We start from the raw sequence: 27,094 nt of genomic DNA on the forward strand, positions 1-27,094 counted from the left end.
AAGTAGTTGTAATAGCTGCTCTGAGGTGTCAATGACTGGATTAAGAGATGCCTCAGAGCAGGGTGTGGTGGCGCACACCTTTAATCCCAGCACTTGGGAGGCAGACGCAGGTGGATTGCTGTTGAGTTCAGGGACGGCCTAGTCTACAAAGCAAGTCCAAGACACCCAAGGCTACATAGAGAAACCCTGTCTAGAAAAACAAAAACAAAACAAACAAACAAAAACAGAGAGAGACGCTTCAGACTGGTGTAGCACAGCTGTGTGTCTATAGGGATATTTCCAGAGAGGACTGGCACATGGGACAGTGACCAATGAGGGAAAGATCCACCCTGAATACGAGTGGGACCTTCAAAAGGGCAAACTGCCCCGGTGATGAAGGTAAGTACGGCGAAGGCAACACTCCAGCCAGCAAGTCTCTTTCTGCTCCAAGTGATGCCACCGGCCACTGCTGTCCACAGATGTCAGATGGACTCTTCAGCTCTTCAGTACTGATGCAATTGCAGCAACTTTCCAGGAAGCTTCCAAACGTCTCAGGCATCCTCTGGAGCCTAGTTCTCTGCCATCTCAGTGTGCCGCTGGCCATTGGTGGAGGACTACCCAACACATGCCCTCTGTAACACATACACATGTGCATGCATTCATGTGTGTGTGTGTGTGTGTGTAAATATATACGTATATATATATACACACACATATATATGTGTGTATGCCTTGTGACTAACTTGAATAGTTCTCAGATCTTCCCACTTTCTTTTTTTTTTTTCTTTTTGGTTTTTTTGAGACAGGGTTTCTCTGTGTAGCCTTGTCTGTCCTGGACTTGCTTTGTAGACCAGGCTGGCCTGGAACTCAAAGTGATCCGCCTCCCTCTGCTTCTGAGTGCTGGGACTAAAGGCGTGCGCCACCACACCCGGCCCTTCTTCCCACTTTTTTTTTTTTTTTTTGTCTCTCCTGCCTTCCCTGCTAAAGAAGTGTCTACTGAGAAAGACGTTTGCAAAGGTTAAGACGACATCTCTTTTCTTGAGATTCGCATTATAGCCGAGGGCCCTGCAAGACCTTGCAGACTTTAAACCAAGCAATGCTAGTAAGGTGGGGCCCAGGGAGCTGGCTGATGCTGAGGGGGGCCCTCACCAGCCTCTATTCATGGCATATGATCGTTGCCTGCTGTTTATATTTAGTATTGCTGGAGCTGAGAGATCTTCGGTGCCTGGGTCTCTGCACAGAGCCTCTTGGATACCACCTGGTGCTAAGCAGTAATCACTTTATAGATATAGCAGGTGTCCGTAAGCAGTGCCTACTCTTCGCTGACACTAAAGGTTGCCCACTTTTGACAAATGTTACAAAACAACCAGCACTCAAGTCAGCACACTATATAATGTCACCCCAGAACATTGTGTGTGAGGCAAAGCCCTGCTAGGCTGGAATAAAACCAAGACATTTAAAATAAAATATCAGGAATGTGGAAGGAAGTAGGTTGCCATTCTGAAGAGAAGGAAACCCAATTATTTCCCACAGCCCCAACCATATCTCTAACAGCTCCTTAGCTGCCACACAGGAATTCACAGAGTATTTGCTGTTGTGTGAAGAAATAAAGGAAAGAACATACAAAAACAGTAGGTGCCAGCAGCGGCTTCTGCAGTGACATCTGAAGGAACGGCAGAAGCATGCAGCTTAGGAACGCTTTCTCAGTGTGAGAGGATTATCAGCCACGGGCTCAACAGTTTTAGTTACTTATTCCTTAAATTAGATCATGTGCCATATGGAGACACTTGGGGAGGCTGTTGGGCCTGTGGGCTGATTAAATGGAACTTGCCAGTGTGGGAGGCTGCAGGCCTGGGTTGAGCACTCTGGAGAGAGTGCTCGGCAGCTCCGGCTGACACACGCTGAACCGTGGAGGAACTTGCACTGACATGAGTGTCCAACTACAGGCCCACCTTATAGCACTTCAACAACTTTATTGGCTAAATGTTTCTTCCCAAGTTTACAGCTTAAACTATGGGCTTATTCACTGATTCTGTCCAAGTCCCTAATGGAGCAGGGGCCTTAGCAGAGACTGAAAGACATAAGTGAGAGTGCGCGTTAGAAACCTGCTGATAATCCGAAACTGGGCAGCCGTCCCACTTCCTACTGCTTACAACTATCTTTAGAAAAACAAACAAGATGGAGACAGGTCTTGGGTGCATCTCTGCCACTGGTCTCAGTTTCAATGCCTCTGACAGAGTCACTGTCTTTCTACTTCAGAGACAGGGTGACACTACGGCAGCCTATGCATTTTGCAGAAGTACATAGGCCCAAAATTAGCCATGAGGTTTGGTATTACCAGCTCCCCAACCTGGCAGGATGGGAAGAAACAGAAGGTGTCCATGAAAAGCTTTTGGAAGTGAGACAGGTCTTCCACGTGGACGTTGATGCTGTACTGATTGGCCAGCAGCTCGATGGCACCCCGCACCACACACTCATTCTGTAAGTGCGACAGTGAGCAAGTGGAGTACACAACGTGACCTCCCGGTTTGGTGGCAAGGAGTCCAGCCCTGAAACCAAGAAAAATAAAAAATAAAAGCAATAACTACTTTACTTCTCAGAAAGAGTGAGAGCAACATGGGGCAAGAAACATGAGCAGGTGTTTCTGCTACCCGAGGGAGCAGCAGAAGACAGGGCCTTCCTCTAGGACCCTTGCCGTCTGGCTTCTGCTTTTCTGTTTGCTTTGTGAGATACGATCCTGTTACACAGCACAGAGCAGCCTCCTGGTTGCCATCCCCCCTGCTTCAGCCTTCCAAGGGCTGGGTTCTCAGCATCACCACCACACCCAGCTCTAGGAAGCCTCCTTAAAAGAATCCTTCCACGGGACTAGGGAGACTGTTCACCAGCCAAGAGTGCATACTGCTCTTGTGAAGGACCCAAATTCAGTACCCAGCACCCATGTTCCTAATTAACTCCAAGTCCCAGGGGATCCAAAATCTTTGATCTCCATGGGCGTCTATACTCATGGGCATATCCCTACATGAAGACACACATGCATATGCATAATTAATAATAAAAATAAACCTTAAAAAAAGAATGGTCCTTTAAGGCCTGATCCTGGTTCTGAACTAAACCCTGATGCTGGCTATCGACTGAATTCTCTCCTCAGTCAAACAGATCCCTCCTCCCAAGGTCCCCTGCCCCTTCCTCTCCTCTTTCTTCCTTCCCTCTCTCTTCTCTATGTTTTTCTTTCTATTTATTTCTCCCTGTACCACCACCAAGGTCTCACTGTGTAGCCTTGGCTGACTTGGAACTCACAATGTAGACCAGGCTGGCCTCAAACTCAGAGATCCTTTCTGCATCTGCCTCCCAAGTTCTGGGATTAAAGGTGTACACCATGCCTAGTTTCTCTCTTTCTTTCTTTCTTTTTTTTTTTTTTTTTCTTCTTTTTTTGGTTTTTCAAGACAGCGTCTTTCTGTGTAGCCTTGGCTGTCCTGGACTAGCTTTGTAGACCAGGCTGTCCTCAAACTTACAGTGACTCACCTGCCTCTGCCTCTGGAGTGTTGGGATTAAAGGCGTGCGCCACCACATCTGGATATGTTTCTCTCTTTTTAAAAAATAAATAAATAGTTCTTTTCTTTTAAAAAAGTACTTACTTTATTTTATGTGTATGTGGGTGCCTGAATGTATAGATATGTACCACACGTGTGCAGGAGCCTATGGAGGTGAGAAGAGGTATCAGATCCCCGGGTAGTGGAGTTACAGATGGTTGTGAGCAGACGTGTGGGTGCTGGGACCCAAACCTGGGTTCTCTGAAAGAGCAGACAGTGCTCTTAACTGCTGAGCCATCTTACCTCAGTCACTTTTCTCTGAGATAGAGTCTCACTATGTTATCAGGTTAGCACCTACAATGACCCAGACTCAAGGCTCAAGCTATCCTCCTGCCTCAACTTTGCAAATAGCTAGGGATACAGATATATACCACCACACCTGACAGTCTGCTTTTCAAAAATGTGCAAGTTGCTGGCACTAAATAAAGGTAGAATGGTGAAGCAGTGTAGTTATTATTCTAGAAAGGACCATCTCAGCCAGACATGGTGGTGTACACCTTTAATTCTAACACTCAGGGAGGCCAAGGCAGGCAAATCTCTGTGAGTTCGAGGCCAGAATGGTCTACAGAGTGAGTTCCAGGGGGGCTGGAGAGATGGCTCAGCGGTTAAGAGCACTGACTGGTCTTCCAGAGGTCCTGAGTTCAATTCCCAGCAACCACATGGTAGTTCATAACCATCTGTAATGGGATCTGATGCCCTCTTCTGGTGTGCAGGTGTAGAGCACTCTCATAATAAGATAAAAATAAATGATAAATCTTAAAAAAACAAAACAAAACAAAACAAACAGTGAGTTCCAGGACAGCCAGGGCTACACAGAGAAACCCTGTCTCGAAAACAGATAGACACTATCGCCTCCAGACAAATCTCCAGCCAAGATTCTTCTATGTGATGGTCTTGGCATGCTCCCAGTTCCCCAGCCAAGCTCTCAGGTGACTGGACTCTAACGTCTGAGATTCGGTAACTATGTTACTCACGCGAGAAGCTGCACCTGCAGCATAGGCAACATCTGTCGTTCCTTCTTCCTTGACCGCTGAAAGATGTTGTTCTCTTCCTCATGGAGGGAGTGGCGGTCTGTGGTACACGGCACATCTACCAACACCTGCCCAGAGTGTTAAAGGATAACGGATTAAAAGTCTTCTAGGTTCTTCTAACTTAAATGAGAGCAGTTTAGGGCCCCAGCCGACAAAGTTCAGTGGAAATGCCCCTCTACCCATCCTTCCATTGCACCTGACAAGGATTCTCATTTTAACCTGATAGACAACTGTGAAATAATGAGCAGAAAAATAGTATATTTAGAAATATTCATGGTTGATCAAAAAGCCAAACCCAGTAAGCATGGTGATACAAACTTGTGATTCCAGCCCTTGAGAGGCAGAGGCAAGAGGACTGCTACAAGTTTGAAGGTAGCCTGGTCTACGATTTTCCAGGCCAGCCAGGGGTGCAGAGTAAGACCCTGTCTTAAAAAGTAAAATAAATTTAAATGAAAATCTATGCCTGGTAGTATACACAGCACTCCAGGACTTGAGAGATGGGGGCAGGAGAATCAGGAGTCATAGCCAGCCTCAGCTTGCACAGTGAGTCTGAGGCCAGCCTAGTTTTTATGAAACCCTGTTTCATAAAAAGCTGCATACAATAATTGTAATTGCATAACTGGTAGCAACCAAGAAAAAAATATCTTAGTACTTCAAGGCTCTGTCCTTGGCTATTTACTGAAAACATCCAATTTTATATATTATAGAGCACCTAATTTACATATATTACATAATGAAGCAGAATTACAACTCAAAATTACTTTAAAACGACGTGAGAAATACAAGCCCTAAGCTCAATCCTTAGTACTGTTTTAAAAAGAGAAAAGAGGAGGAAGGGCTGCAGAGATGGCTGAGCTAAGCGCACCTGCCCTGAGTTCACATCCTGTCAGATGGCTCACCTGTAATTCCAGTTCTAGAAGGACCTGAGCTATGGCCGCTGACACACACACAATGTTGCAAAAGCTGGTCTTGAACTCATAATCCTCTTGCCTCAACTTCCCAAGGGATTACAGTTATGCATCAGCACACCTGGCTTCCAATGCTTTGATATTTTCAAGTGAGAAACACAAAGCCACTCATTAATTTGCTAGCAGCTTTTTCTATCCTAGGCACTTGAGTCAGACCAAAAATATTTTAAATATCCTTACATGTATATTTGAAAAAGGTAAGATCGTCTTTGGAAAGGCATTTGGCAAAGCAGAAACATAAAGTAATTTTAAAATAACACAAATTTCACCTTAAATGGTGCATACCTTTAATCCCAGCACTCAGGAGACAGAGGCAGGTTGATCTGAATTTGAGGCTAGCTTGGTCTACAAAGCTAGTTCCAGGATAATCAGGGCTAAAAAGAGAAACCCCATCTTGAAAAGCCAGAAAATTAACAATTGAGATGTAACATGAATGAATTAATAAAAAAAATTTTTTTTTTTCCCGAGACAGGGTTTCTCTGTGTATCCTTGGCCATCCTGGACTCACTTTATAGACCAGGCTGGCCTCGAACTCACAGCGATCCACCTGCCTCTGCCTCCCGAGTGCTGGGATTAAAGGCGTGTACCACCACGCCCGGCTTAAAAAAATTTTTTTAAGGGGAAAAAAGAAAAAAAGAAAAGCCAGAAACCACCAGGCTTGCTGGTGCACGCCTTTGATCCCGGCACTTGGGAGGCAGAGGCAGGCGGATTGATTTGAGTTCAAGGCCAGCCTGGTCTACAAAATGAGTTCAGGACAGCCAAGACTACACAGATAAACCCTGTCTCTGAATAAACAAAATAAAAAAGAAAGAAAAGTAGAAACCAAGCTTTGAGGTGGTGGTGCACACCTTTGATCTCTCAGCCAGCACTCAGGAGGCAGAGGCAGGCGGATCTCTCTGAGTTCAAGGCTAGCCTGGTCTACAGAGTGTGTTCCAGAACAGTCAAAGCTACACAGAACAGCCTAGGCTACACAGAGAAAACCTGTCTCTGAATAAACAAAATAAAAAAGAAAGAAAGACCAAACAAAACAAAAAACGAGCCAGTTTTCAATATTGATATATTCTTTGGTGACCTAACACAGTGTACAGAGTAGGAAACATGAATAGGGCATGGTGGCGCCCACCTGTAATCCTAGCATTAGGAGGTAGAGGCAGGAGGATGGACGTTTAAAGCCACCCTTTGCTACATAAGCTAGTTTGAGGCTAGCCTAGGCCACATGACACCCTGTCTACAAAGAAAGTGGGACAGAGGGCAGGAAGAAGAGAGAAAGTTGTGGAAATTCTTACAATCTCCAAAAGGTGGCTGGACTCAGGAGAATGGTACAGGTTCACTGGTGGATGCTGGGGTCCTGAGTGCTCATGCGTATGGACAACAGAGCTATGTGATTTCAGAGGCTTGAAGAACCAGTGGCAAATGCATCTTTATTTTGGTGCCAATGTATCCTAGCTAGCACTTCCCAGTGTCAACTGAGAAAGCTGTTGGCCTCATCCAGTCCAAAAGACACCAGGAAACATCTGAGAAGGGCATAGGCATCTCCTCAGCAGGCACTGTCCAGTGTGTGGGAACCAGGTATATGCCAGGATGGGATGCTAGCTGAGTCTCGGCCTCCTGTGTGCTTATGATTTCCCCATGAAAAGCAAAGGGAAAACCGGGCAGTGGAGGCACATGCCTTTAATCCCAGCACTCGTGAGGCAGAGGGAGGTAGATCGAGGGAGGTAGATCTCTGTGAGTTCAAGGCCAGCCTGGTCTACAAAGTGAGTCCAGGATAGCCAGGGCTATTACACAGTCTCAAAAAAAAAAAAAAAAAAAAAAAAAAAAGGAAAAATATATTCAAATAAACATTTTATTATTTGAAATAAACTTTAACTCAGAAAGAAAGAAAGGGAGGGAGAGAGGGAGGAAACCTGTGAATGGAAGGGAAGGGTGACTGCCCTGCTATGAACCTGCAAACTGCTAGACTCTCTCCAACGGATGGGCAAATACAAGTGAGGAAGAATGGAGTTCTGTTGAGCCCTGAGAATGCATTCTTTTCTGCACCTAACATGTTTAACACTTCCCCAGCACAAAGCAGACTGCACACTACTACTTTTTCACCAAAGCTATTTCAATGCCTGAAGCACTGTCAAATAAAATGGGAGGGAATTCATTCTATATTGCCCCACAAGGCATAGCTAAAAATCAGTCAACAAAAAACGGTGAGGAATGTGACAATGAAAAAAATGTTGAATGCTTGCTATAGTCTGGCACTGTGCAAAGGCATTCTTAATCAACTGCCTGTGGGATTGGTGCTACAGCGAGCCTCACTGAAGAAGTTAAATACACATCAAAGTTAAACTCACAAAAACCTTTCAGTTGGCAGGTCCTGGAGGCAGGGGTTCCAGTCCAAGGAGACTCACTCCGAAATGCTGCCCTCACCCACAGGCAATGTCATCTACAGTTTTTTTTTTTTTTTAAATTCTGGTTTTCCAAGACAAAGTTTCTCTGTGTATCCCTGGCTGTCCTGGAATTCACTCTGTAGACCAGGCAGGCCTTGAACTCAGAGATCCACCTCCCTCTGCCTCCTGAGTGCTGGGATTAAAGGTCTGTAACCGCCACTGCCCGGCTATATTTTGTCCATTTTATAGATGTGTGCAAATACATAGTGGCCCTAAATCATGTTTTCCGGAGGAGACATAAATGCTAGAGCCCCAGTAGGTGTGTTGGTAGTTGGTGGTTGGTTGCTGGTGGTCGCGTTTGTTGAACAGTCATGCACAAAGAAATGAGAAGTCAGACACTCTAAAGATCAAACTTGCCCCAAAGAAGTCCCTACCCCTAATCAGCAGAAGGTAAGCTAATGATAATGCCACCCCTCACCCCTCTATCCTTTTCTCTCTCCCAGCACTTAGGAGGCAGAGGTAAGTAGATCGCTGTGAGTTCGAGGCCAGCCTGGTCTACAAAGTGAGTCTAGGACAGCCAAGGCTACACAGAGAAACCCTGTTGGGAGGTGGTCTGATGTATTTTGATGCTAATTACTACTTGCTGTCTCTGACCCACCTTTTGCTTAATAAAAAGCCATCCCACTTGGGCAGGGCAGAGGAGATAGGTGGGGCTAGGAGAGAGAGGAATTCTGGGAAGAAGGAGGACCACCACCAGGATAAAGAAGAGAGACCTGAAGTGAAGAGAGGAAGGCTGCCATGGGTTAGCTGGAGGAGAAGCACAGCCCAGATGAAGAATATGAGCCAGTATTTGGGATTATGGATGGGAGGTAGCTTGATAGAAGTTATTAGAAGCAGATGGCATGGGATTGAGACAGGGTTCCCATGCCTGAGGCCCTACTATGGAAAGTAGTTTAGAGGTTTGCTATCTGCCCTGCCCCAGGTTAACTAAAGCTATTTTAAAACATAACAAGTGTCTGTGTCTTGATTGAATCCTAGCCGGGCCTACTGATAATACAGATAATATAGATAATTTTTAAAACAATAAAACCCTGTCTTGAAAAACAAACAAACAAACAAAAAACAACAAGACAAAACTGTGGTTCCTCTGTTAATACCTGCCTTTGTTTTTAACATAACAAAAGCCATATCTGTTTTTAAATCGACATTTTGATCATAAGGTAAAATTAAATCAGGTTTCCAGTCTCTCCTAACTGGGAGCTTAAATAGTCTTTTACTTACAATTCAATACTTGTTGAACGTAATTCTTAAATTAATGATTTATGTTCTACTTAAACAAAACCATAGTACCCTGCTACATTCCTTTCTCCTGGAACAGTAGGGGACTGGAAAGTTCCCAAGCCTATATCCTGGCCAATCAGCTTAAAATGCTTTGTCTAGCTACCTTGTATACATTGTTCTTGGAACAAGATCAATTCTTCTCGTGTTTAGCTAATCAAGATGATGTAATGCTGCCCCGTCCCCTTTGCTTCCCACCTGGTTACCTGGTTGTTACTGGGATATCCTTTTAAACAAAATAAGACAAAACAAAAAACCTGCCTTAGAAAAAGACTGAGGAGCTGGGCAAGGAGGTGCATACCTGTAATCCCAGCACTTGGGAGGCAGAGGCAGGTGGATCCTTGTGAGTTCAAGGGCCAGCCTGGTCTAGACAGGCAAGGATATCCACTGTGTCCCTGGCCACTGTCAGTCTTGGAGTGTGGCATTCTAATAAACCATCAATATTTCACTGAGATTGGTGCTTGAATGGTTTGTGTGGCAACTTCTGTATTATAACAAAAACTAAAGCCCAAACTAAAATCCCAATCTTGGGATGAAAACAAAAACATATTTACATAACATAAATGAGTTTACAAAGAAACCAAAACTTCCATTACACCATGTAAAAGACAATGCAAAGATTGTCCTTGTGTTATTCAAATGTATTAACAATTTCTGGATCCAGAAAGTTGAGTACAGGCCAGACTTTGGTACTGGTTTTTGTTTGGTTGATTTTGTTGTTGTTGTTGTTTTGTTTGGGGGGGATTTTTTTCTGTTTCTGTTTCTATTTTGTTTTGTTTTGAAACAGTGTTTCTCTGTGATGCCTTGGCTGTCCTAGACTCACTTTGTAGACCAGGCTAGCCTCGAATTTACAGAGATCTGCCTGCCTCTGCCTCCCTGAGTGCTAAGATTAAAAGCATGCGCCACCACACCAACTAGACTTTGGTACTGTTAAGCATCACCTGTCTCAATGTTTTATAAACATTGTTCTACTTCTGATTGGTTGAATAAAGAGCTGACCAGCCAATAGCTGAGGCAAGAGAGGGAGGCAGGACTTCCAGCAGACATAGGGGCTCTGGGAAAGAAACAGAAGGCAGAAGGATTCACCTGCAGGACATGGAGGAAGTCAGAGGTATGAAACTGAGGAGAGATAACAAGCCACGTAGCAAAACACAGATTAATATAAATGAGTTAATATAGGTTATAAGAGCTAGTTGGGAACAACAGTAAGCTAAGGCCTAAAGCATTATTCAGAGATGGAGTGGGCACATAAAGTCCATACGATTTTAGAAAGGTAATGGAAGTTTAGTAAAAACCAACAGACAACACTGTAGTGGGTGCTTTGGTTTCTTTTAAAAACTCATGTTACGTAAACATGCTTTTGTTTTAATCCCAGGTGTGGGATATGGGGCTACTCAGAATATCCACAGCAGCAGACTGTTTGCCTTGTGTGGGCTCTAAAAGGGGGTGTGTGATCTTTGCCAGATGCAGACAGTCTAGTTCTGGGGACCCAGAGAGGGAATAAATGCCAGAGCCTAGAGAGGATGGGGGCACTCGAAAGAAGGAGGCTGCACTCCTGGTTGCTGTTGCTGCAGCTTGGCGAGAAGAAGCTGGAGATAGCCTCACGATGAAGACTGGACTTGCCCCGAGGAACCCAGCCACCGACCCAGCAGGAAGCAGCCCCTCTCCCCACTAACCTTCCTTCTCTTCTACCTGGTGTTGGGCTGCTGGAAGGGAATGGGGTAGAAAAGGGAGGTAGAGGTATAAGGAACCCAAATAAAATAGATAAGAAGTACACACCTACACAACATTAATACTGCCGGGATATAGAACATATGCTCATTGCCAATGGAAGCAAGATTGGCTGAATCTCTAAAGAATTTCTCAAACTCTGTAAAAATCTTAACTGATAAAAACCATTAACGAGAAATTTTACTTCAAAAGCATAAAACTGAACTTGAGGTTATTTTAATTAGTTAAAAAGCAATAGATGTCATAATGAATACGACACACTGCCATTTCTATTACGAAATGCAAATAAAAGCTGGGCGATGGTGGCGCACGCCTTTAATCCCAGCACTTGGGAGGCAGAGGCAGGTGGATCGCTGTGAGTTCAAGGCCAGCCTGGTCTACAAAGCGAGTCCAGGACAGCCAAGGCTACACAGAGAGACCCTGTCTCAAAAAAAAAAAAAAAAAAAAAAGAAAAAGAAAGAAAGAAAGAAAGAGAAATGCAAATAAAAATTTAAAAGACGAAACTGACAAATTTTTATTTTCATATACAAACTACATAAAGGCTGTAAAAATAAAAATAGTTATCTGCAGGAAGAAGAAGTAGACAGCTGTGTACAGGTATAAAAAGAAAGCTTATTTTCTATCTCACATCCTGTTATACCTCCTGAATTTTGTACTATGTGTTATATTAATATTCAGAAATAAATAAAATGTTCTTATTCATACTCATCTTCACAAGGCCTTCCAAGCAACCAAGTGACTTCAGAAATAAAATATGCCTAATAACTTTTTCCACACTCAGTTAGGCTCAAATTCTTTTTGCTGCCAACTATTTCTAATAAAAATAGTAGCAAGCCATCTAAGCTGAACTGAGAACTCTGCAAATAGCTTTTTCTCCAAATCATTCATGGAGAACTGTCGAGGTCCAAAAACAGCCCCGCGCATTGGAAACACAGAAGTTGGATCCTCCCCTGGGTGGAGGCCAGAACACGGAGGTCAGAAGCCACTTACCCTATCATAGGTGTCCCCCTCCAGCTCTCCCCACTTCCTGCCATCCCACGAGGTGACTCGAATTTGGTTCCCTTTCCTGATATCTTGAGGCACGTAACTGTGAAGGACCTTCTGTAGCCTGCCTGTTCGGGAAGTGGAGAGATCGTTGGCAGCTAGATTGCCTGTGGAGATAAAGAGTCTTCTGAGGCTATGACTCAACAGCATATCACACCAACAAAAGGTACTGATGGAAATGAAGCCAATTCTCAGGTATAACCAGTCAACACAGAGCCCAGAGACAGGATATTAGTTATAGACATGACGCCAAATCAGTCACTCTGGAGCAGAGGGCATGAGGACAAATATCCATCAAAAGGAAAAGTAAGTAGACAAAGCAGACCAAGAAAGAGTAGTTCTAAAGAAACACGGTCTCTCCCACTAACCACCCTTTTCTTCTGTGGCAGGGTCGTGGCCGTGAATTTGTGTCGGCCTGCCCCAGTGCTAGGTTTACAGGCATACACTAGCCATGCTGATTTGCTGTTGTTTGTTTTTTGACACATGGTAATGTTATTGTGCCTACACTGGCCTCAAACTTCTCAAGCGACTCAGGTTCAGCCTCCTGAGTGGATGGGACTAAACGTGTGTCACTGTGCCTCCTCAGTCTCTCTGAAACACTCGTGTCTTAGTTAGGCTTCTATTGGTGTGATAAATACCTTGACTAAAAACAACGTGGAGAGGAAAGGGATTGTTTCACTTTACAGTGTGTGGTCTATCATGGAGGGAAGTCAAAGCGGAAGCCAAGGCAGGAACCTGGCGGCAGGAACTGAAGCGGGCACCACGGAGGGTCGATCTGCTTACCTGCCTGCGCCGCTGGCTTGCTCCAATACCCCTGGACCACCTTGCCCAGGGGCAGTACCACACTGGGCGGGGCCCGCCCACAGCAACAGCTACTTCATGCCTGCTGAGACGCCTCTCCAGCCTACATGCAACTCGGATGAGGAGACCTTTTCTCATTCGAGGTTCCTCTTCCCAGATAACTCTAGCTTGTGTCAAGTCAAAAAACAAACAAAACTGGCCAATACGTCTCTCTTGGTCTTCAGTAGACACTATAGGTTATTTACCCAGAATTGACTATTCTTTTACTCCTTAATAACAGAACCCCAACTTTACCGACAGAGGGCAATGTACACCAAAAGAATACATCTCCTGGCTTTCTTTTACAACTAAATATGACTGAATCACTAGGTTTGGTTAGTGAATTGTAGACACAAAGATCATGTGGGACCTCTGGGAAATGTGTCTAAAAGGCTAACAATCATTTCCTTCTACTGCAAATTAAAATGGGCTGGTTGAAGTACTAGCAGCAATCTTGTACCATGATACTGATTCTAAGAATGACGCCTAAACTAAAACTAAACTAAACTAAACTAAAATAAAAACAGCTTAAGTTCTTGATGACTGTGGAGCCTCCACACCCATCCCTTGACTTCATGGATATCAGAGGCTTCTTAGACAAGCATCTCATGTATGAGACACATTTCTTCTTTAAGCCACTTACTTTTTTGTATATAAAACCAAACCTAATGATTTACTACCTTGAGTTCTCTCTTTCTTTTATTTAGGTGTATGTACATTTGTGTAAATGTATGCCCGTGAGCATCCCTACAGAGGCCTAAAGACGGTATCAAATCCTGCAAAGCGGAAGTTACAGGCCATTGTGAACTGCCTGATGTGGGTGCTAGGAACCAAGAGTTTATAACTGCTGAGCCACCTATCCAGCCCCTCTCCCCTCCCCCACCTTCCCTCACCCCGCCTCTCTAACAGACATGAGTTTAAGAAGTATCAAGTTGGTGTTCTTACTTCTCTTACATGAAAAACATTCCTGTAAGATTGATGTTAAGGCTTGGTGACACATGCCTGTAATGCCACCACCTGGGAGGCTGAGTGAGGAAAATCAAGAGCCTGAAGACAGGGCTAAAAAACTGGGACCTTGCACGCCTTTAATCCCAGCACTTGGGAGACAGAGGCAGGCGGATTGCTGTGAGTTTGAGGCCAGCCTGGTCTACAAAGCGAGTCCAGGACAGGCAAGCTACACAGGAAAACCCTGTCTCGAAAAACAAAAAAAAAAAAAAAAAAAAAAAAAAAAAGGGAGTCCAGGACAGCCAAGGCTACACAGAGAAACCCTGTCTTGAAAAACAAACAACAACAAAGAAAGAAAGAAAAGAAGGGAGAGAGGGAGAAAGAAAGAAAGAAAGAAAGACAAAAAGTTTGATGATAATGACAGGTCACACTCAGCCTCAGAGGCAAAGAGAAAGAGGACAAGTGGGACCTATAATGAAGAGCTGATTGCTACTCAAAAGAGGTTTAGTGTCCCCATAAAAAAATGTCATAGAGGAGTGTGGTGGTGGCACACACCTTAAATCCCAGCACTTGGGGAGGCAGAGGCAAACTGGATCTTTGTGAGTTCAAGGCCAGCCTGGTCGACAAAGTGAGTCCAGGACAGGATACACAGAGAAACCCTGTCTCAAAAAACAAAACCAAAAAAAAAAAAAAAAAAAAAAAAAAAAAAAGAAAAGAAAACAAACAAACAAAGCAAACACTCTGTTCTGAAAGAATTTTCAAGAGGAAACAAAGTAAAAAAGAAAAGATGAGCCGGGAAGTGGTGGCGCATGCCTTTAATCCCAGCACTAGGGAGGCAGAGGCAGGTGGATCCTTGTGAGTTTGAGGCCAGCCTGGTCTACAATACGAGTCTAGGACAGCCAAGGCTAACACAGAGAAACCCTGTCTCGGGGGTGGGGGGGGGGAGATGGCTTCCAATTCTGGTTCTGTGTCTGACATTTACTTCATCAAAGTAAATCTGAAGTCCCAGCTGGCCCTGACACTCTGTGACCCTACATTCTGGGGTCACTAGGGCAGTCACTTGGGTGAGTGCTGAGATGAAGAAGAGGTGGTAATTTAGTACACCTTGGAAACATGTCTCCTTTGCCCGTTTTTCTCCTCTCCCTTATGATGGATTCTCACAGCACTCACACAGACCAGAACTGGTTCTCTTGCTCTGGACTCACTTGTTAAACTTGTGTCAACATCTTTTCTCTTTTCTTTTTGATATTCTAGAAGGTCAAAAGCAAGCTACTCATGGGCCTACCAAGAGGCTGACTCAAGATGCAAGCCAGCTTTGGAGTAACGGGAACAGAAGGTTCACCCCTAACAGAAAGGCCCAGGCACGTGACCGGAGAAGCCCAGCTAAGCTCTAGATCAGATGTGTAAATCACACCCCCTTGTGGCTATTTCTCAGGCCTCAAGGAAAAGGTAATTTCTACTTTAAGGCAGGATTCTGGCCAGTTGCTGGCTACAGTGAGCGCTTAGGAATACCAGGGCTGCCTATGATACTGAGACACATGAAGAACCTTCAGCCTGCTCCCAAGGAATTCAGAACTTTTGTTTTTGTTTTACAAGATAGGATTTCTCTGTGTAGCCCTGACTGTCCTCAAACTCAGAGATCTGCCTGCCTCTGCCTCCTGAGTGCTGAGAGTAAAGGCGTGCGCCACCACCCAGCATAGAATTCACAATCTTGAGGAGGGAGAAGACATGTAATTAAAGCTCTGAGGAAAGGCTAATAATGTTAATGTGCTAACAGATGATGCTCACGGCGTGGGTGCACAAGAAAAGGAATCATTCTAAATAAGCCAGTAGCAGCTATGAAGAATACTTCCGGGAGGTAGCACACTTGAACCAAGGCTTGAAAGCTGAAAGGATTTAGATAAGACAGCTGGGGTAGGATGGGGGAATTCTGAAGAGAGGGTGTAACATGAGCAAAGGTAGCAGGTGTGTTGGAAGCATAAAAAACTTAAGAGTGACATAGAAAACTAAAAATAGGGATTGGCACTACAAAGAAATGAGACTTTATTTAGAGACAAATTAGCAAATGCAAAAAGGTAGGAGGATCTTGTGATGGATTTATCAGAGCCCTGATTTAATCTGCCTTCAGAAGCCTTCATCAGCCATTTTTCTTGACCAACTGACAATAAACTTAGTAAATATTATTACCCTTCTGACCCTGGGACCAAATTGAACATATTCAGTGTGCCCTGACTAGGTGAAGTGGGGACCGCTACCTGCCCAAGACACCATGCCAGCGACTTACGGCAACAGCCCGTCTGAAGCAATGCCAGTGTTTTCCCCCCAGGAGCTGCACACAGGTCAAGCACAGTGTCTCCCTGCTGCAGACCAAGAGCCAGGACAGGTAGCAAGGAGGCAGCATCCATCAGGTAGTAGTCCATGAGGCCCAGGCTGCCAAGTCTGGAAGAGAGATGAAAACCATCATCTAGTGGGAGCCCCGGTGAGCAGGTCCATGCCCTTTAGGGCCAGTGAGCGCCACTTAGTAAAAGTACTTCTCAGACAGTCACTCATTCACCTATGCAGTATTCAGGCACTCACTCATTCATCTATAGAATATCCAGTAATTAAAAAAAAAAAAAAAAAAAAAAGGACCACAGCCCCATGTATCCCAGGCTGGGATCAAACTTGCTATGAGGCTGAGAATGACATTGGATTTCATTGTCACTGTTGCACTGAAGAACTGTGGAATTACAGGTTTGTGCCACCATCCCTGGCTTTTGCAACGTGGACAAAACACAGGGTTCTGTGCTCGCTCACTAAGCATTCTACCAATTAAGCTACAACCCCGTCCCTGAGTGATCCTTTGATCGATTTGCTTCAGACTAGCCTCACTCGTAGCCTTTGCTCAATCCCTCATTGAGCCGCACATGCTCCTCAGGCCTTTCAATTACTGTGCCTTCTGTCATAAGACTCTTCATTTAAGCATCCCTAAGTTTAAACACTCCCTAATGTGCATCCTTACTTCGACCAGGCACTGCCTCAAAGTGGCCTCCCCAGAGCCATGGCATTCCCTGGCTAGTCTAAAATAACAGCCTTCTGTTCTACCGCTTTGTATCTCCAACTGCATTATTCTTTTTTTTTTCTGAGACAGGGTTACTCCGTGTAGCCTTTGCTGTCCTGGACTCACTTTGTAGACCAGGCTGGCCTCGAACTCACAGCGATCGGCCTGCCTCTGCCTCCTGAGTGCTGGGATTAAAGGTGTGTGCCACCACGCCCGGCTTGCATTATTTTTTTTAAGCACTTGTCCTTCACGTGTGTGTGCGTGTGTGTGTGTGTGTGTGTGTGTGTGTGTGTTTCTTTTATTTTCCCCATATTAGAATGTAGCTCTGGAAGGGCAAAGATTTTCCCTACTTTGTTCCCCATACCATTCCCAAGACCTTAAATAGTGCCTGGCACATAGCAGGAACTCACTTTTATTCAGTTACACACTAAAATATAGAGTACTTCACTGGTTCAAAAAGAAAGGCCATCATCAACTGTATGCATTGGAGCTACCTGAGTTGGGCCTGATGAAGAGGCTTTCATCAGGCAAAAAAAAAAAAAAAAAAAGAAAGAAAGAAAGAAAAAGGAAAAAAGGAAAAAAAAAAAAAAAAAGGAAGGACAGTCTAGGAAAAAGAGAAAAGAATGAGCAAGGTACAAAAGCATAAAAAACGCGGGCTGGAGAGATGGCTCAGAGGTTAACAGCACTGGCTGGACTTCCAAAGGTTCTGAGTTCAATTCCCAGCAACCATATGATGGCTCATAGCCATCTATAATGAGATCTGGTGTTCTCTTCTGGCGTACAGGCCTACATGCAGGCAGAACACTACATACAAAATAAAAAACAAAAAATAAAAAAGATACTTGGCAACTACGTGGCAGCTCACAACCACCTATAATGTAATCTAATGCCCTCTTCTGGCCTGCAGGTGTATATGCAAATAGTGCACTCACATACATAAAATAAATAAATAAAATCTTTAAAAAACCCAAAAACCTCAAGAATTAGTGAGAAGGGCTGGAAAGATGGCTCAGCAGTCAAGGGCCCTGGCTGCTCTTCCAGAGGACCCAAGCTCAGCTCCTAGCACCCACCCACACACACACACACACAAATACACACACACACAGATACACACACACACACACACACACACACACACAGTAGCTCAGCCTTCTCTAATTCCAGGAAAGCTGACACCCTCTTCTGTCCTGCACATTTAGGGGTCACATACACTCACACACAAAAATAAACAAAAACCTGGCGGTGGTGGCGCACGCCTTTAATCCCAGCACTCAGGATGCAGAGGCAGGTGGATCTCTGAGTTTGACACCAGCCTGGTCTACAAAGCGAGTCCCAGGATAGCCAGGGCTACACAGAGAAACCCTGCCTTGAAAGGCCAAAATAAATAGGTAAAAGAAAAGAAAAAAATCAGAGATTGTGACTAACTCCCCAATTACACTACCCCCTCCTTATTCAGGGATGGAGAGGTTGCTCACATCACATGGCTCACAGCCACCTGTGACTCTAGAGGATCTGACACCTCTGGCCTCTGCAGGCACCCACACATATGAGGCATATACTCACGCAGACACATACATATGCACATGATTAAAAATCTAATAAAATAAATCAGCCAGGCGGTGGTGGCGCACACCTTTAATCCCAGCACTTGGGAGGCAGAGGCAGGAGGATCTCTGTGAGTTCGAGACCAGCCTGGAAACAGAGTTCCAGAACACAGAGAAACCCTGTCTCGAAAACCAAAAACAAAAAAACAAAAAAAAAACCTTAAATAAAAACAACCATAATGGGGGTGTGCCTGTATTCTCAGTGGTACAATGCCCGTCTAGTGTGGTGGAATTCCTAGCTGCAGGAATAACACAAAGCATAAGATTGGGGTTGACCAGGGTGCTGGAGAGATGGCTCAGAGGTTAAGAGCACCAACTGTTCTTCCGAAGGTTCTGAGTTCAATTCCCAGCAACCAAATGGTGGCTCACAACCATCTATAGTGACCAACACAAAAGGCCTTAAACTCTACATTAAGGATTTTAGACTATAACCTACAGGAAGTCATCAAAAGGATCTAAGGAAAACCACCTGGTGAGCTAGCTTTGGGTTTCAGAAAGCTAGGTAGGCAGTGATGGTATGGATAGAAAGGGCGGGGTGATCACCTGGCCCTAACTGTCCCAGGACTTCCTGACTTGTAGGCCTATCACTGTAAGGACGGTAGGTGGTGAACAGCCATTCCTCTCCCTCAGAAGTTGTTCAGCATGGGCAGCCTTGGGGCAGACGCGAGGACACAGAAAAGCTAACAAGACAATACTCTGGGAGGAGTGTCTAATGAGACTTGGCACAGCACCAGCGCTAGTATGCAGTGAGAACTTTGGAATATTTCTTTCTTTAAAAAGCACAAATGTTGCTGGGTGTGGATTTTACCAGCTGCAGAAAGTTCCTGCAGTTGTGTGATGTTTGGAATTCTGGGGACTTTTCAGAGGGTATATAAATGCTAGAGCCTGGATAAGGGAACTGTTGGTTGGATGTTGGTCATGGCTTGTTTAGTAGTCTGTGCAAAGAAGAAACAATAAGAAGAAGAAACTAGAGCCGGGCATGGTGGCGCACGCCTTTAAGCCCAGCACTCGGGAGGCAGAGGCAGGTGGATCGCTGTGAGTTAGAGGCCAGCCTGGTCTACAGAGTGAGTCCAGGACAGCCAAGACTACACAGAGAAACCCTGTCTCAAAAAAAAAAAAGAAAAAAGAAAAGAAAAAAAAAAGAAAGAAAGAAAGAAAGAAAGAAAGAAAGAGAATAGAGTAACAGCTGCTCAGTTATTGTGTTGTGAAGTTTATTATTAAACAAACATAAGAGTCTCAAGAGTCTCAATTATTTCTGTGATAGCCAGGTTAAGAGAGAAATTGAGAAACAAACAGTTTTATAAAAATAACTTTAACATCTCACAAAGATATATATAGGTTTTGGTTTTTCCAGACAGGGTTTCTCTATGTTAGCCTTGGCTGTCCTGGACTTGCTTTGTAGTCAAAAAGAAATAACAAGAGGACTGAGAAATGTGAGAAAGGCTCAGAACTGCGCACGCGCACACACGCAACAGCCTATAAAAGCCCTTATGGAGTCTCTTCCTTCTCTCCTCAAGCTGTTTGGTTCAAATTTTGAGAATCTGCTAAAAACTACAGTCCTTTAAAAAAAAAAAAAGTACACAAAATGTCACAGATATTATCAGGCAACTCCTAAATTCACAAACTGAACTTTGTTAACTGCTCCCTGACCTGCTAGGAGTCAGGCCCCTTTGATATATCATAGGAAGCCCAATAGGAAGGAGAGGTTCGTAAGAGATTTTGGTGACAGGACAAACCATGTAGAAACTGTTCACCTCTCCATCTTCTGAGTAAGTACCTCTTGTAATGAATGCCAAGTATCTCAAACAACTTAGGAGACTACACGTTTATTTTTATTTTATTTTTTAGTTTTTTGAGACAGGGTTTCTCTGTGTAGACTTGGCAGTCCTGGACTCACTTTGTACACCAGGCTGGCCTTGAACTCATAGCGATCCACCTGCCTCTGCCTCCCGAGTGCTGGGCTTAAAGGCGTGCGCCACCACACCTGGCAACCACATGGTTTTTACTCCATGGCTCTGTTGACAGGACTGATTGCCTCCCCTCACCCAATCTAACCTGATACATACAGTAACTAAGATGATCTTAAGTGAAACTGATAAAATACTGAAAGGGCCTTTTTTCCCCATTTTTCTTTTTAGTATTTTTGAGACTGGCTCTCACATAGTGCAGGCTAGCCTTGAAATCCATATGCAGCTGTCATCCTAAATCCTGATCCCTTGCCTCTACCTCCCATGTGCTGTGATCGCAGGTGCGCACCAGCACGCCTCCCTGTGAGGGGCGCTATTGATGAAGGCACGTTACAGAACCTGTGTTAGATGGTAGCTAGTATGCCAAGTATCACTAGGAGAGAGTTAAATCTGCTTTCCACAGCCAGCCTTTCTGGGTCTCAAACCCAGGCCACTTCTCACTAGTTGTGTGACTTTCAGCAATTTACTAGTCTATACCTAGGCTCTTCCACCAGAAGCACGGACGCCTGTAGTAGAATGCTTGCCTAGCATGTCGGGTCCTGGGTTCTAATACCCAGCCAAAGAAAATGTCTCTGCAATTATAGATGCTTTTTCGTTTTGTGTTATTTTGGGTAGTGATGACCTCAAGCTCACTCCTGCCCTACAGTTTCTTTCTTTCTCTCTCTTTCTAGCCTCTGCCCATCATCCTCAGGCTTTAACAAGCGCTGCTATTACAGGCTTGTACCACCATACCCGGCTTCCTAGTCTCGAGGACTAATGCATGATTTAGCATTGGACTGCGCAGTCTTTTCTCACTGAATTTCATACACATTAAACATCTCAAGAGATCAGCAGCTCTGTTTCCTTCAGGTCTGCCACTATTGTGTGCTCCTAGGCAACCCCCTACTTCCTACCAAAGCCCTCTCATCCTACTTTCACAGGTGCCTCACAGGGCAAATGGGGAGGGAGAAACACGTACATCCTCACTGGAAAGGATGCAGTGAGTCACTCTTGTCAAAGGCAGATGTTTTCTACAGAAGGCAAAACAGGTTCTAAGTGTAGGTTCTGGGGTTCAGACCTCCTTTGGAGAGTCTACCACTTACTCTCTAAAGAATCAAAAGCAAGTAAGTTTCTTTACTTCTTTGCACCTCAAATATAAAAGAGGGCAGATACTATTTCCATCAGGGTGTTGACAAAGGAGACAGTGCATGCACAGCACGCTGACAAACACCTAGTCTGTGTAAACACTCCTGAAAACCAACAGTACTGATTTGTATTGCAGAGAGCAGGGGCTGAGCTCTTCCTGTCCACTTCTAGCAGGCACTCAGGATGCCACTCGTAGTTCCGGGTCCTACCTGGCAGGAGGGAAGCGGCTGACATCCCCTCTGGAAAAAGTGAAGCACCGAAGGTTTGGGCTGCAGTCTAGGGATGGAGTTGGAGGGAGGCCACTCTCAGGCTCTGGTCTCCAGTGAGCGATGGCTTCACTCACAAAGTCTTTGGCACGCAGCTGCTTCAGGTTAGCACTCACACTATCCCAAGTAGCAAAATTATTGACCAGCGCTCCATACTTCTGCTCTGAGAGGAGACTAACACGGATTGATGGCCAAAGATCCCCAAACTGCACACTGTAAGTCATGTCGAAATTCTGCAGAGCAAGCCGGCTGGCAGGGAACTGCGGTTCTGTGGTAGCCTAAAAGAGAAAGAGCAAGCCGATTAATCTTTCCAGTCTTGACTCTCTCTCTTATCGTCTGACTTTACTGCTTTAGCTAGGGTTTTGGTTGCTGTGATGAAACACAAAGACCAAGGTAGCTTGAGAAGGAAAGGGTTTATTTCAGCCTACACTTCCAGGTGACTTCCAGTCCATCCCTGAGAGAAGCCAAGGCCGGAATTCAAACAGGGCAGGAATTGCAGGAGCTGACACACAGCCCACGGATGGGGGTTGCTTACTGGCTTGCTTACTCAGGTCTTACTAGGCCTGCTTTCCTGTAGAAGCCAGGACTAACAGCCCACGGGTGGCACCACCCACTATGGGCTGGGCCCTCCCCCATCAATTACTAAGAAACGCCTTACAGCTGGATCTTAGGGAGGCATTTTCTCAGTTGAGGTTCCCTCCTTTCCCATAACTGTAGCTTATGTCAGGTTAACATAAAACTAACCTGCATATCTACCTCAGAGCCCAAGGCAAATTCAAATCCACTCGGTGCTCTCTTCTACTTCCTATGCTGCCTCTGCCTACAAAAGGAGGAACTGCGAGAAGGTGAAGAGTTAGCCTTCATATCACAGGATTGGGAAGGGACGCAATGCCTCTCATAGTAACTTGTAGGGGTCTTCAAACGAAAGAGTCACGCTAGGCACAGTGGCGCACACTTGTAACCCCAGCACTCAGCAGGCCGAGGTAGGAGGAGCTAGAGCTGACAGCTAGCCTTGGGGCTACAAAAGCAAATTTGAGACCAGGTTGGTCATCAGGAGTCTCCTGGCAAGACTGCTGAACGGGAAAAGGTTTTTTGCCACTAAACCTGACTACTTGAGTTTGATCTTTGGGATCCACACGGTAGAAGGGAAGAACTGATTCCCCTGAGTTGTCTGACCTCCCCAAGTTTACCACAGCACATATGTCACACACCCATACCCACAATAAATAAACGTCATTTTAAAACGTCTCCTATAACCCTACTATGCAGGAGGTAGAAAGGAGGGTCATTCTTGGCTATACAGAGTTCAAGACAAATTGGGATGTATGAGGCTCTAACACATACACACCACAAAAGAGGCTCAAAAAACAAGGAGGGGTGGAGTTGAGGGCTCGAGCTGAGGTGTACCGCAATAATGTGCTCAGCACAACTGTGCTTGCCCAGCACAAGCAATGCCCTAGATTTAACACCTAGCACTGCAGAGGAGGAAGGGGACTTAAGTAACTCCAGGGGACTGGAGAGATGGCTCAGAGGTTAAGAGCACCGCAACGTGGCTCACAACCATCTATAATGTGATCTGTTGACTTCTTCTGGCCTGCAGGTGTACATGCAGGCAGAGCACTATATACATAATAAAAAATAAATATCTTAAAAAAAAAAAAGAAGAAGAAGAAGTAACTCCAGGGAAAACTCTTGAAGAAACTGTGAAGGCTCTGGGGAACCTTGAGGCTTAAAGATTTTTTGGAGACAGGCTTCTCTGTGTAGCCTTGGCTGTCCTGGAACTCGCTTTGAAGACCCAGCTGGACTCAAACTCACAGAGATCAACCTGTCTCTGCCTCACCAGTGTTGGGATTAAAGGCGTGCGCCAGCAGGCCTGACACTTTCGTTCTTTAGAATCCTGTGTTTGAAAACTTGTTCGTGTGTACTAGCTTACAAGAGCTCCACGGCAAATACTAACACCTGATGGAGTTAATCACATCTGATGGAGCACTGGCAGTCACTTACCTAAGATAATGAAGCGAACTGACAATATAGAGCACAGAACCATAGAGCTGAGTTGTTTTACAAGATTTCCCAGACCCCGAGAAGGCAGAGTAAAGGACTTGAGTCAGATTAATAAAGAACTGGAGCCTTCAGATGAGGAGTCCACAAGTCAGTCCTGGTTGCAACAATTGAGGTACCATGGCTGGATGTCTCGTTACTGCAACTTCTGCCCTAGTCTAGGTTTTTGTTCTGGCCAGAACCTGTGTTCTGCCATCATTTCTTCTTATGGTGAGGGCTCTTGCTCCGACCATGGCTTTTTCTACTATGGGGACTCTTGCTCCGGCTCCGGCTCCGGCTTTGACTACCTCGAGGACTCTTGCTTTGCTTCCGGCTGTGGCTGTGATGATATTTCTCATTCTGGACCTCAAAGATGCTCCGGTGGGTGTTCTCACTGTGGTACTGAGTAGTGCTTTGGGGAGGATTATTGCTCTGGCTCTGACTTCCACTCTGATGGCAATCACTGCTTTGGGGACTCTTGCTTCGATTCCTAAGGGAACTCTTGTTCTGATTCTGACTTTTGTTTTGTTGAATGCTCTGGATCTCACCACTATGACATTCACTAATAATAATGGTTGAACTACAGCTGGCGACAGTGCTACAGGTGGAGCTCTTGGATGAAGGCAGAGAAGAGCTGTAGGGGATCTGGGGAGGATCTTTGGGTGGACCCTGAGGGGCTACAGCATAGGCATGAAGGCCACAGGGAATAGTATTGGGGCAAAGCCGAGGTCGAGGGACAACAGATAAACACCGGGGGTCAAAGGGTGTTCTCAGAGGGATAAAAGAATAGATGTGGGTGGAACAAGGAGGTGCCACAGGCTTGCTATGGGGTGGTGGTGGACCCCTCGGAGCAGAGTAAGTGCCACAGGGAGGAACCACAGGCTGGTTATGACACTGAGGGGGACCTATAGAGTGATTTAGGGGACCAGAGAGTGAGGATGGATGGGGGGTGGAAGGAACCATAGAATACACATGGGTATCGCAGGGGGATACTGGAAGCAGTCCGTGGGGACCGCTTTTGGGATGCCTACTGGGCAAGAGAGGATTACAAGGCAGGCCGTGGGGATAGGAAATAGGAGCAACAGTTCTGAGGATTCCTGGGTCCACAGCAGTCTTTGGGGGAAGTTCTTTTGGGCAGGAATTTTTAGTCGTTGTGATGGATGGTTCCATAAGAGGGCTAGAGAGGCCAAAGGACTGGGAGGGAGGCTGAGGAGAGGTGGTGATCTTACAGGACTTAGGATGGTCAAGGGGAATATGGTGGGGTGTGTTGACTAGGGAGTGACACCTGTAGGGACTGCGTCGTGATTCTGAGGATTTGGGGGACTTCATTTGAGGGGGAACTGGGGTGGGGAGAGGGGGCTCATTATAACTTCTGGGTGACTGATGTGGACCTGAAACCTGGTTGCCATGGGGAGATGAGAAATACAGGGGATGAGGACCCTGAGGAAGAGGTGGTTCCGTGGGGTAGGGAGGACCAGAAGTTACGGAAGCTGGGGTTAGCAAGAGGTAAGAGTTCCCCCCAGTCTCCCAAGATATAAAGGACTCTAAGCAAGGCTTATGCAGAGCCTGAGGCTGGGATGAGCTAGGAGAAGCAGCACTCTCAGGTGGTAGGGTGGTAACACAGTAAGGGCTCGTAGGGGCAGCTATCTGGGACTCTGCGCGTATATGAGAATAATGAAAAGTGCCCTCTTGGGGTGAGATGGGAGAGCTAGACACGCCTGCCTGACAAGAATGTGGAGGCCCACAACTATTTTTCCCAAGAGATACATCAAGCTGTGGTTTAGGTTCACAGAAATCTGGCGGCTTAGGGTGGTCATGATAAGGGTTGTCGGTGGGTGGGGAAGATGCTGAGGAAAGAGGAGGATCATTGTAACTTCTCCCAGAGGACCATTGGTGGGAGATCATGGGCCCAGTTTCCAAAACTTTGTGAGAAATGGGTGTTGAGGCTAGAGGGCGGTGAGCAACAGGAGGTGAAATTGTAAGGCCAGTTCTCAGGGACCTATGGATAAGAAGAGGGGAAATTACAGAGTAATTTCCCTGGGACCCTGGTGCAAGGGGAGTCGAAATCACAGGGCCAGACTCCAAGGATATATGAGTGAGTTGAGGAGAGGTTACTGGGCTGGTTCTGAGGGCCTGGTGAATGAGAGGTGGGGAAGTCACTGGACTACAGTAACAAGGGCACGGGCTCGGAGGACATGGATGCTGAGATCTTGGGGAACCAATCCAGTTGCAATAATGGTTCCGCTGACAAAGAGAGGGTGACCCCTGAAGGCTGAATCGGTCGGGACAAGGGCTGGGAGGGGATGAGCCAACCAACTCTTGGCTGTACAGCCTTCCTAGGAGTGGAGAAAAGGGTTCAAAAGAATATCTCCCCTGTAGGGTTGGGGAGGAGTGTAGTGGGGGCTGAGGTGGTGGGGAGGGAATCCGTCGGGGTAAGCAAGGAGATGTAACAGTGAGGCAAGAGAAAGGTTCTCTAGAGTAAGAGGGGTTGGTGAACCTTTTGCCCGCATTTGGAGAAAGGCCAGTAGGACAGGAAAGGTGGTCGAACTCTTTTCTGTGTGCCAAAGGCACCTCGAGAGTGAGGATAGGGCTGAATCCTTTACTGCAGGACGCCGGCGACCCAGGAGGGAAGGGGTAGTTATTATCTTTTGCTAGGGGTGAGGTCTCAGGGGCTGAAAGTTCAAGGAAAAGGGGAGAAGAGGAGGTCATGGGACAGGAGGGGAAGGGAAAGAGGGAGGGAAGAAAAGGAAAAAAGGGCTGGGAGGGCAAGATAAGTTAAGAAAAAGGAACATGAGGCGATGTGACATCACCGAATGAAGACTCGGGTGATGACTTAACAGAGAGGGGTGGAGTCGGGAGGCTGCTTACGCAACAGGAAGGTGTGGTTGATAAAAAGGCCGGTAGAGTTATGAGCAACAGCTGCGGGAAGGTTACGGTCCCTAGAATGCAACGGTCCGGAATGCAACTGTGAGTGACGGAAAACACAAGCGCTGGATACGTTTCCCTCTAACGTCTCCCACCAGACCTTACCCATTTCTTCTTAAATCGGTACCTCCGCGGGACCGGTGTGAAGTCCACGAGTTTCAGCAGCTTCCGAACATCCCTTAATACGGGGGCAGCCATGTCTGCGGGCAACGCCAAAGTAACTCCGACGGGAACCGCAGCTGCGCTCTCGCGGGTTCCGGATAGGACTGCGCGCTGCTTAAAAGAA

At 45.8% G+C, this 27,094-nt stretch overlaps 1 protein-coding gene across 1 annotated transcript; it reads right to left on the reverse strand.

The window, feature by feature from the left end:
- Positions 1-1,941: 1,941 nt before the first annotated feature.
- Positions 1,942-27,094, reverse strand: Nsun4 (NOP2/Sun RNA methyltransferase 4). Its single transcript, XM_051171738.1, has 6 exons — positions 26,914-27,094; positions 21,787-22,121; positions 16,126-16,280; positions 12,003-12,163; positions 4,544-4,668; positions 1,942-2,528 (listed from the first exon to the last, which is right to left on the reverse strand). Exons 1-6 carry the CDS (start codon positions 27,004-27,006, stop codon positions 2,252-2,254), a joined length of 1,146 nt encoding a protein of 381 aa, XP_051027695.1. The 5' UTR covers positions 27,007-27,094; the 3' UTR covers positions 1,942-2,251.

The sequence above is a fragment of the Acomys russatus genome, chromosome 29 (assembly GCF_903995435.1).
Source record: "Acomys russatus chromosome 29, mAcoRus1.1, whole genome shotgun sequence".
Lineage (NCBI taxonomy): Eukaryota > Metazoa > Chordata > Mammalia > Rodentia > Muridae > Acomys > Acomys russatus.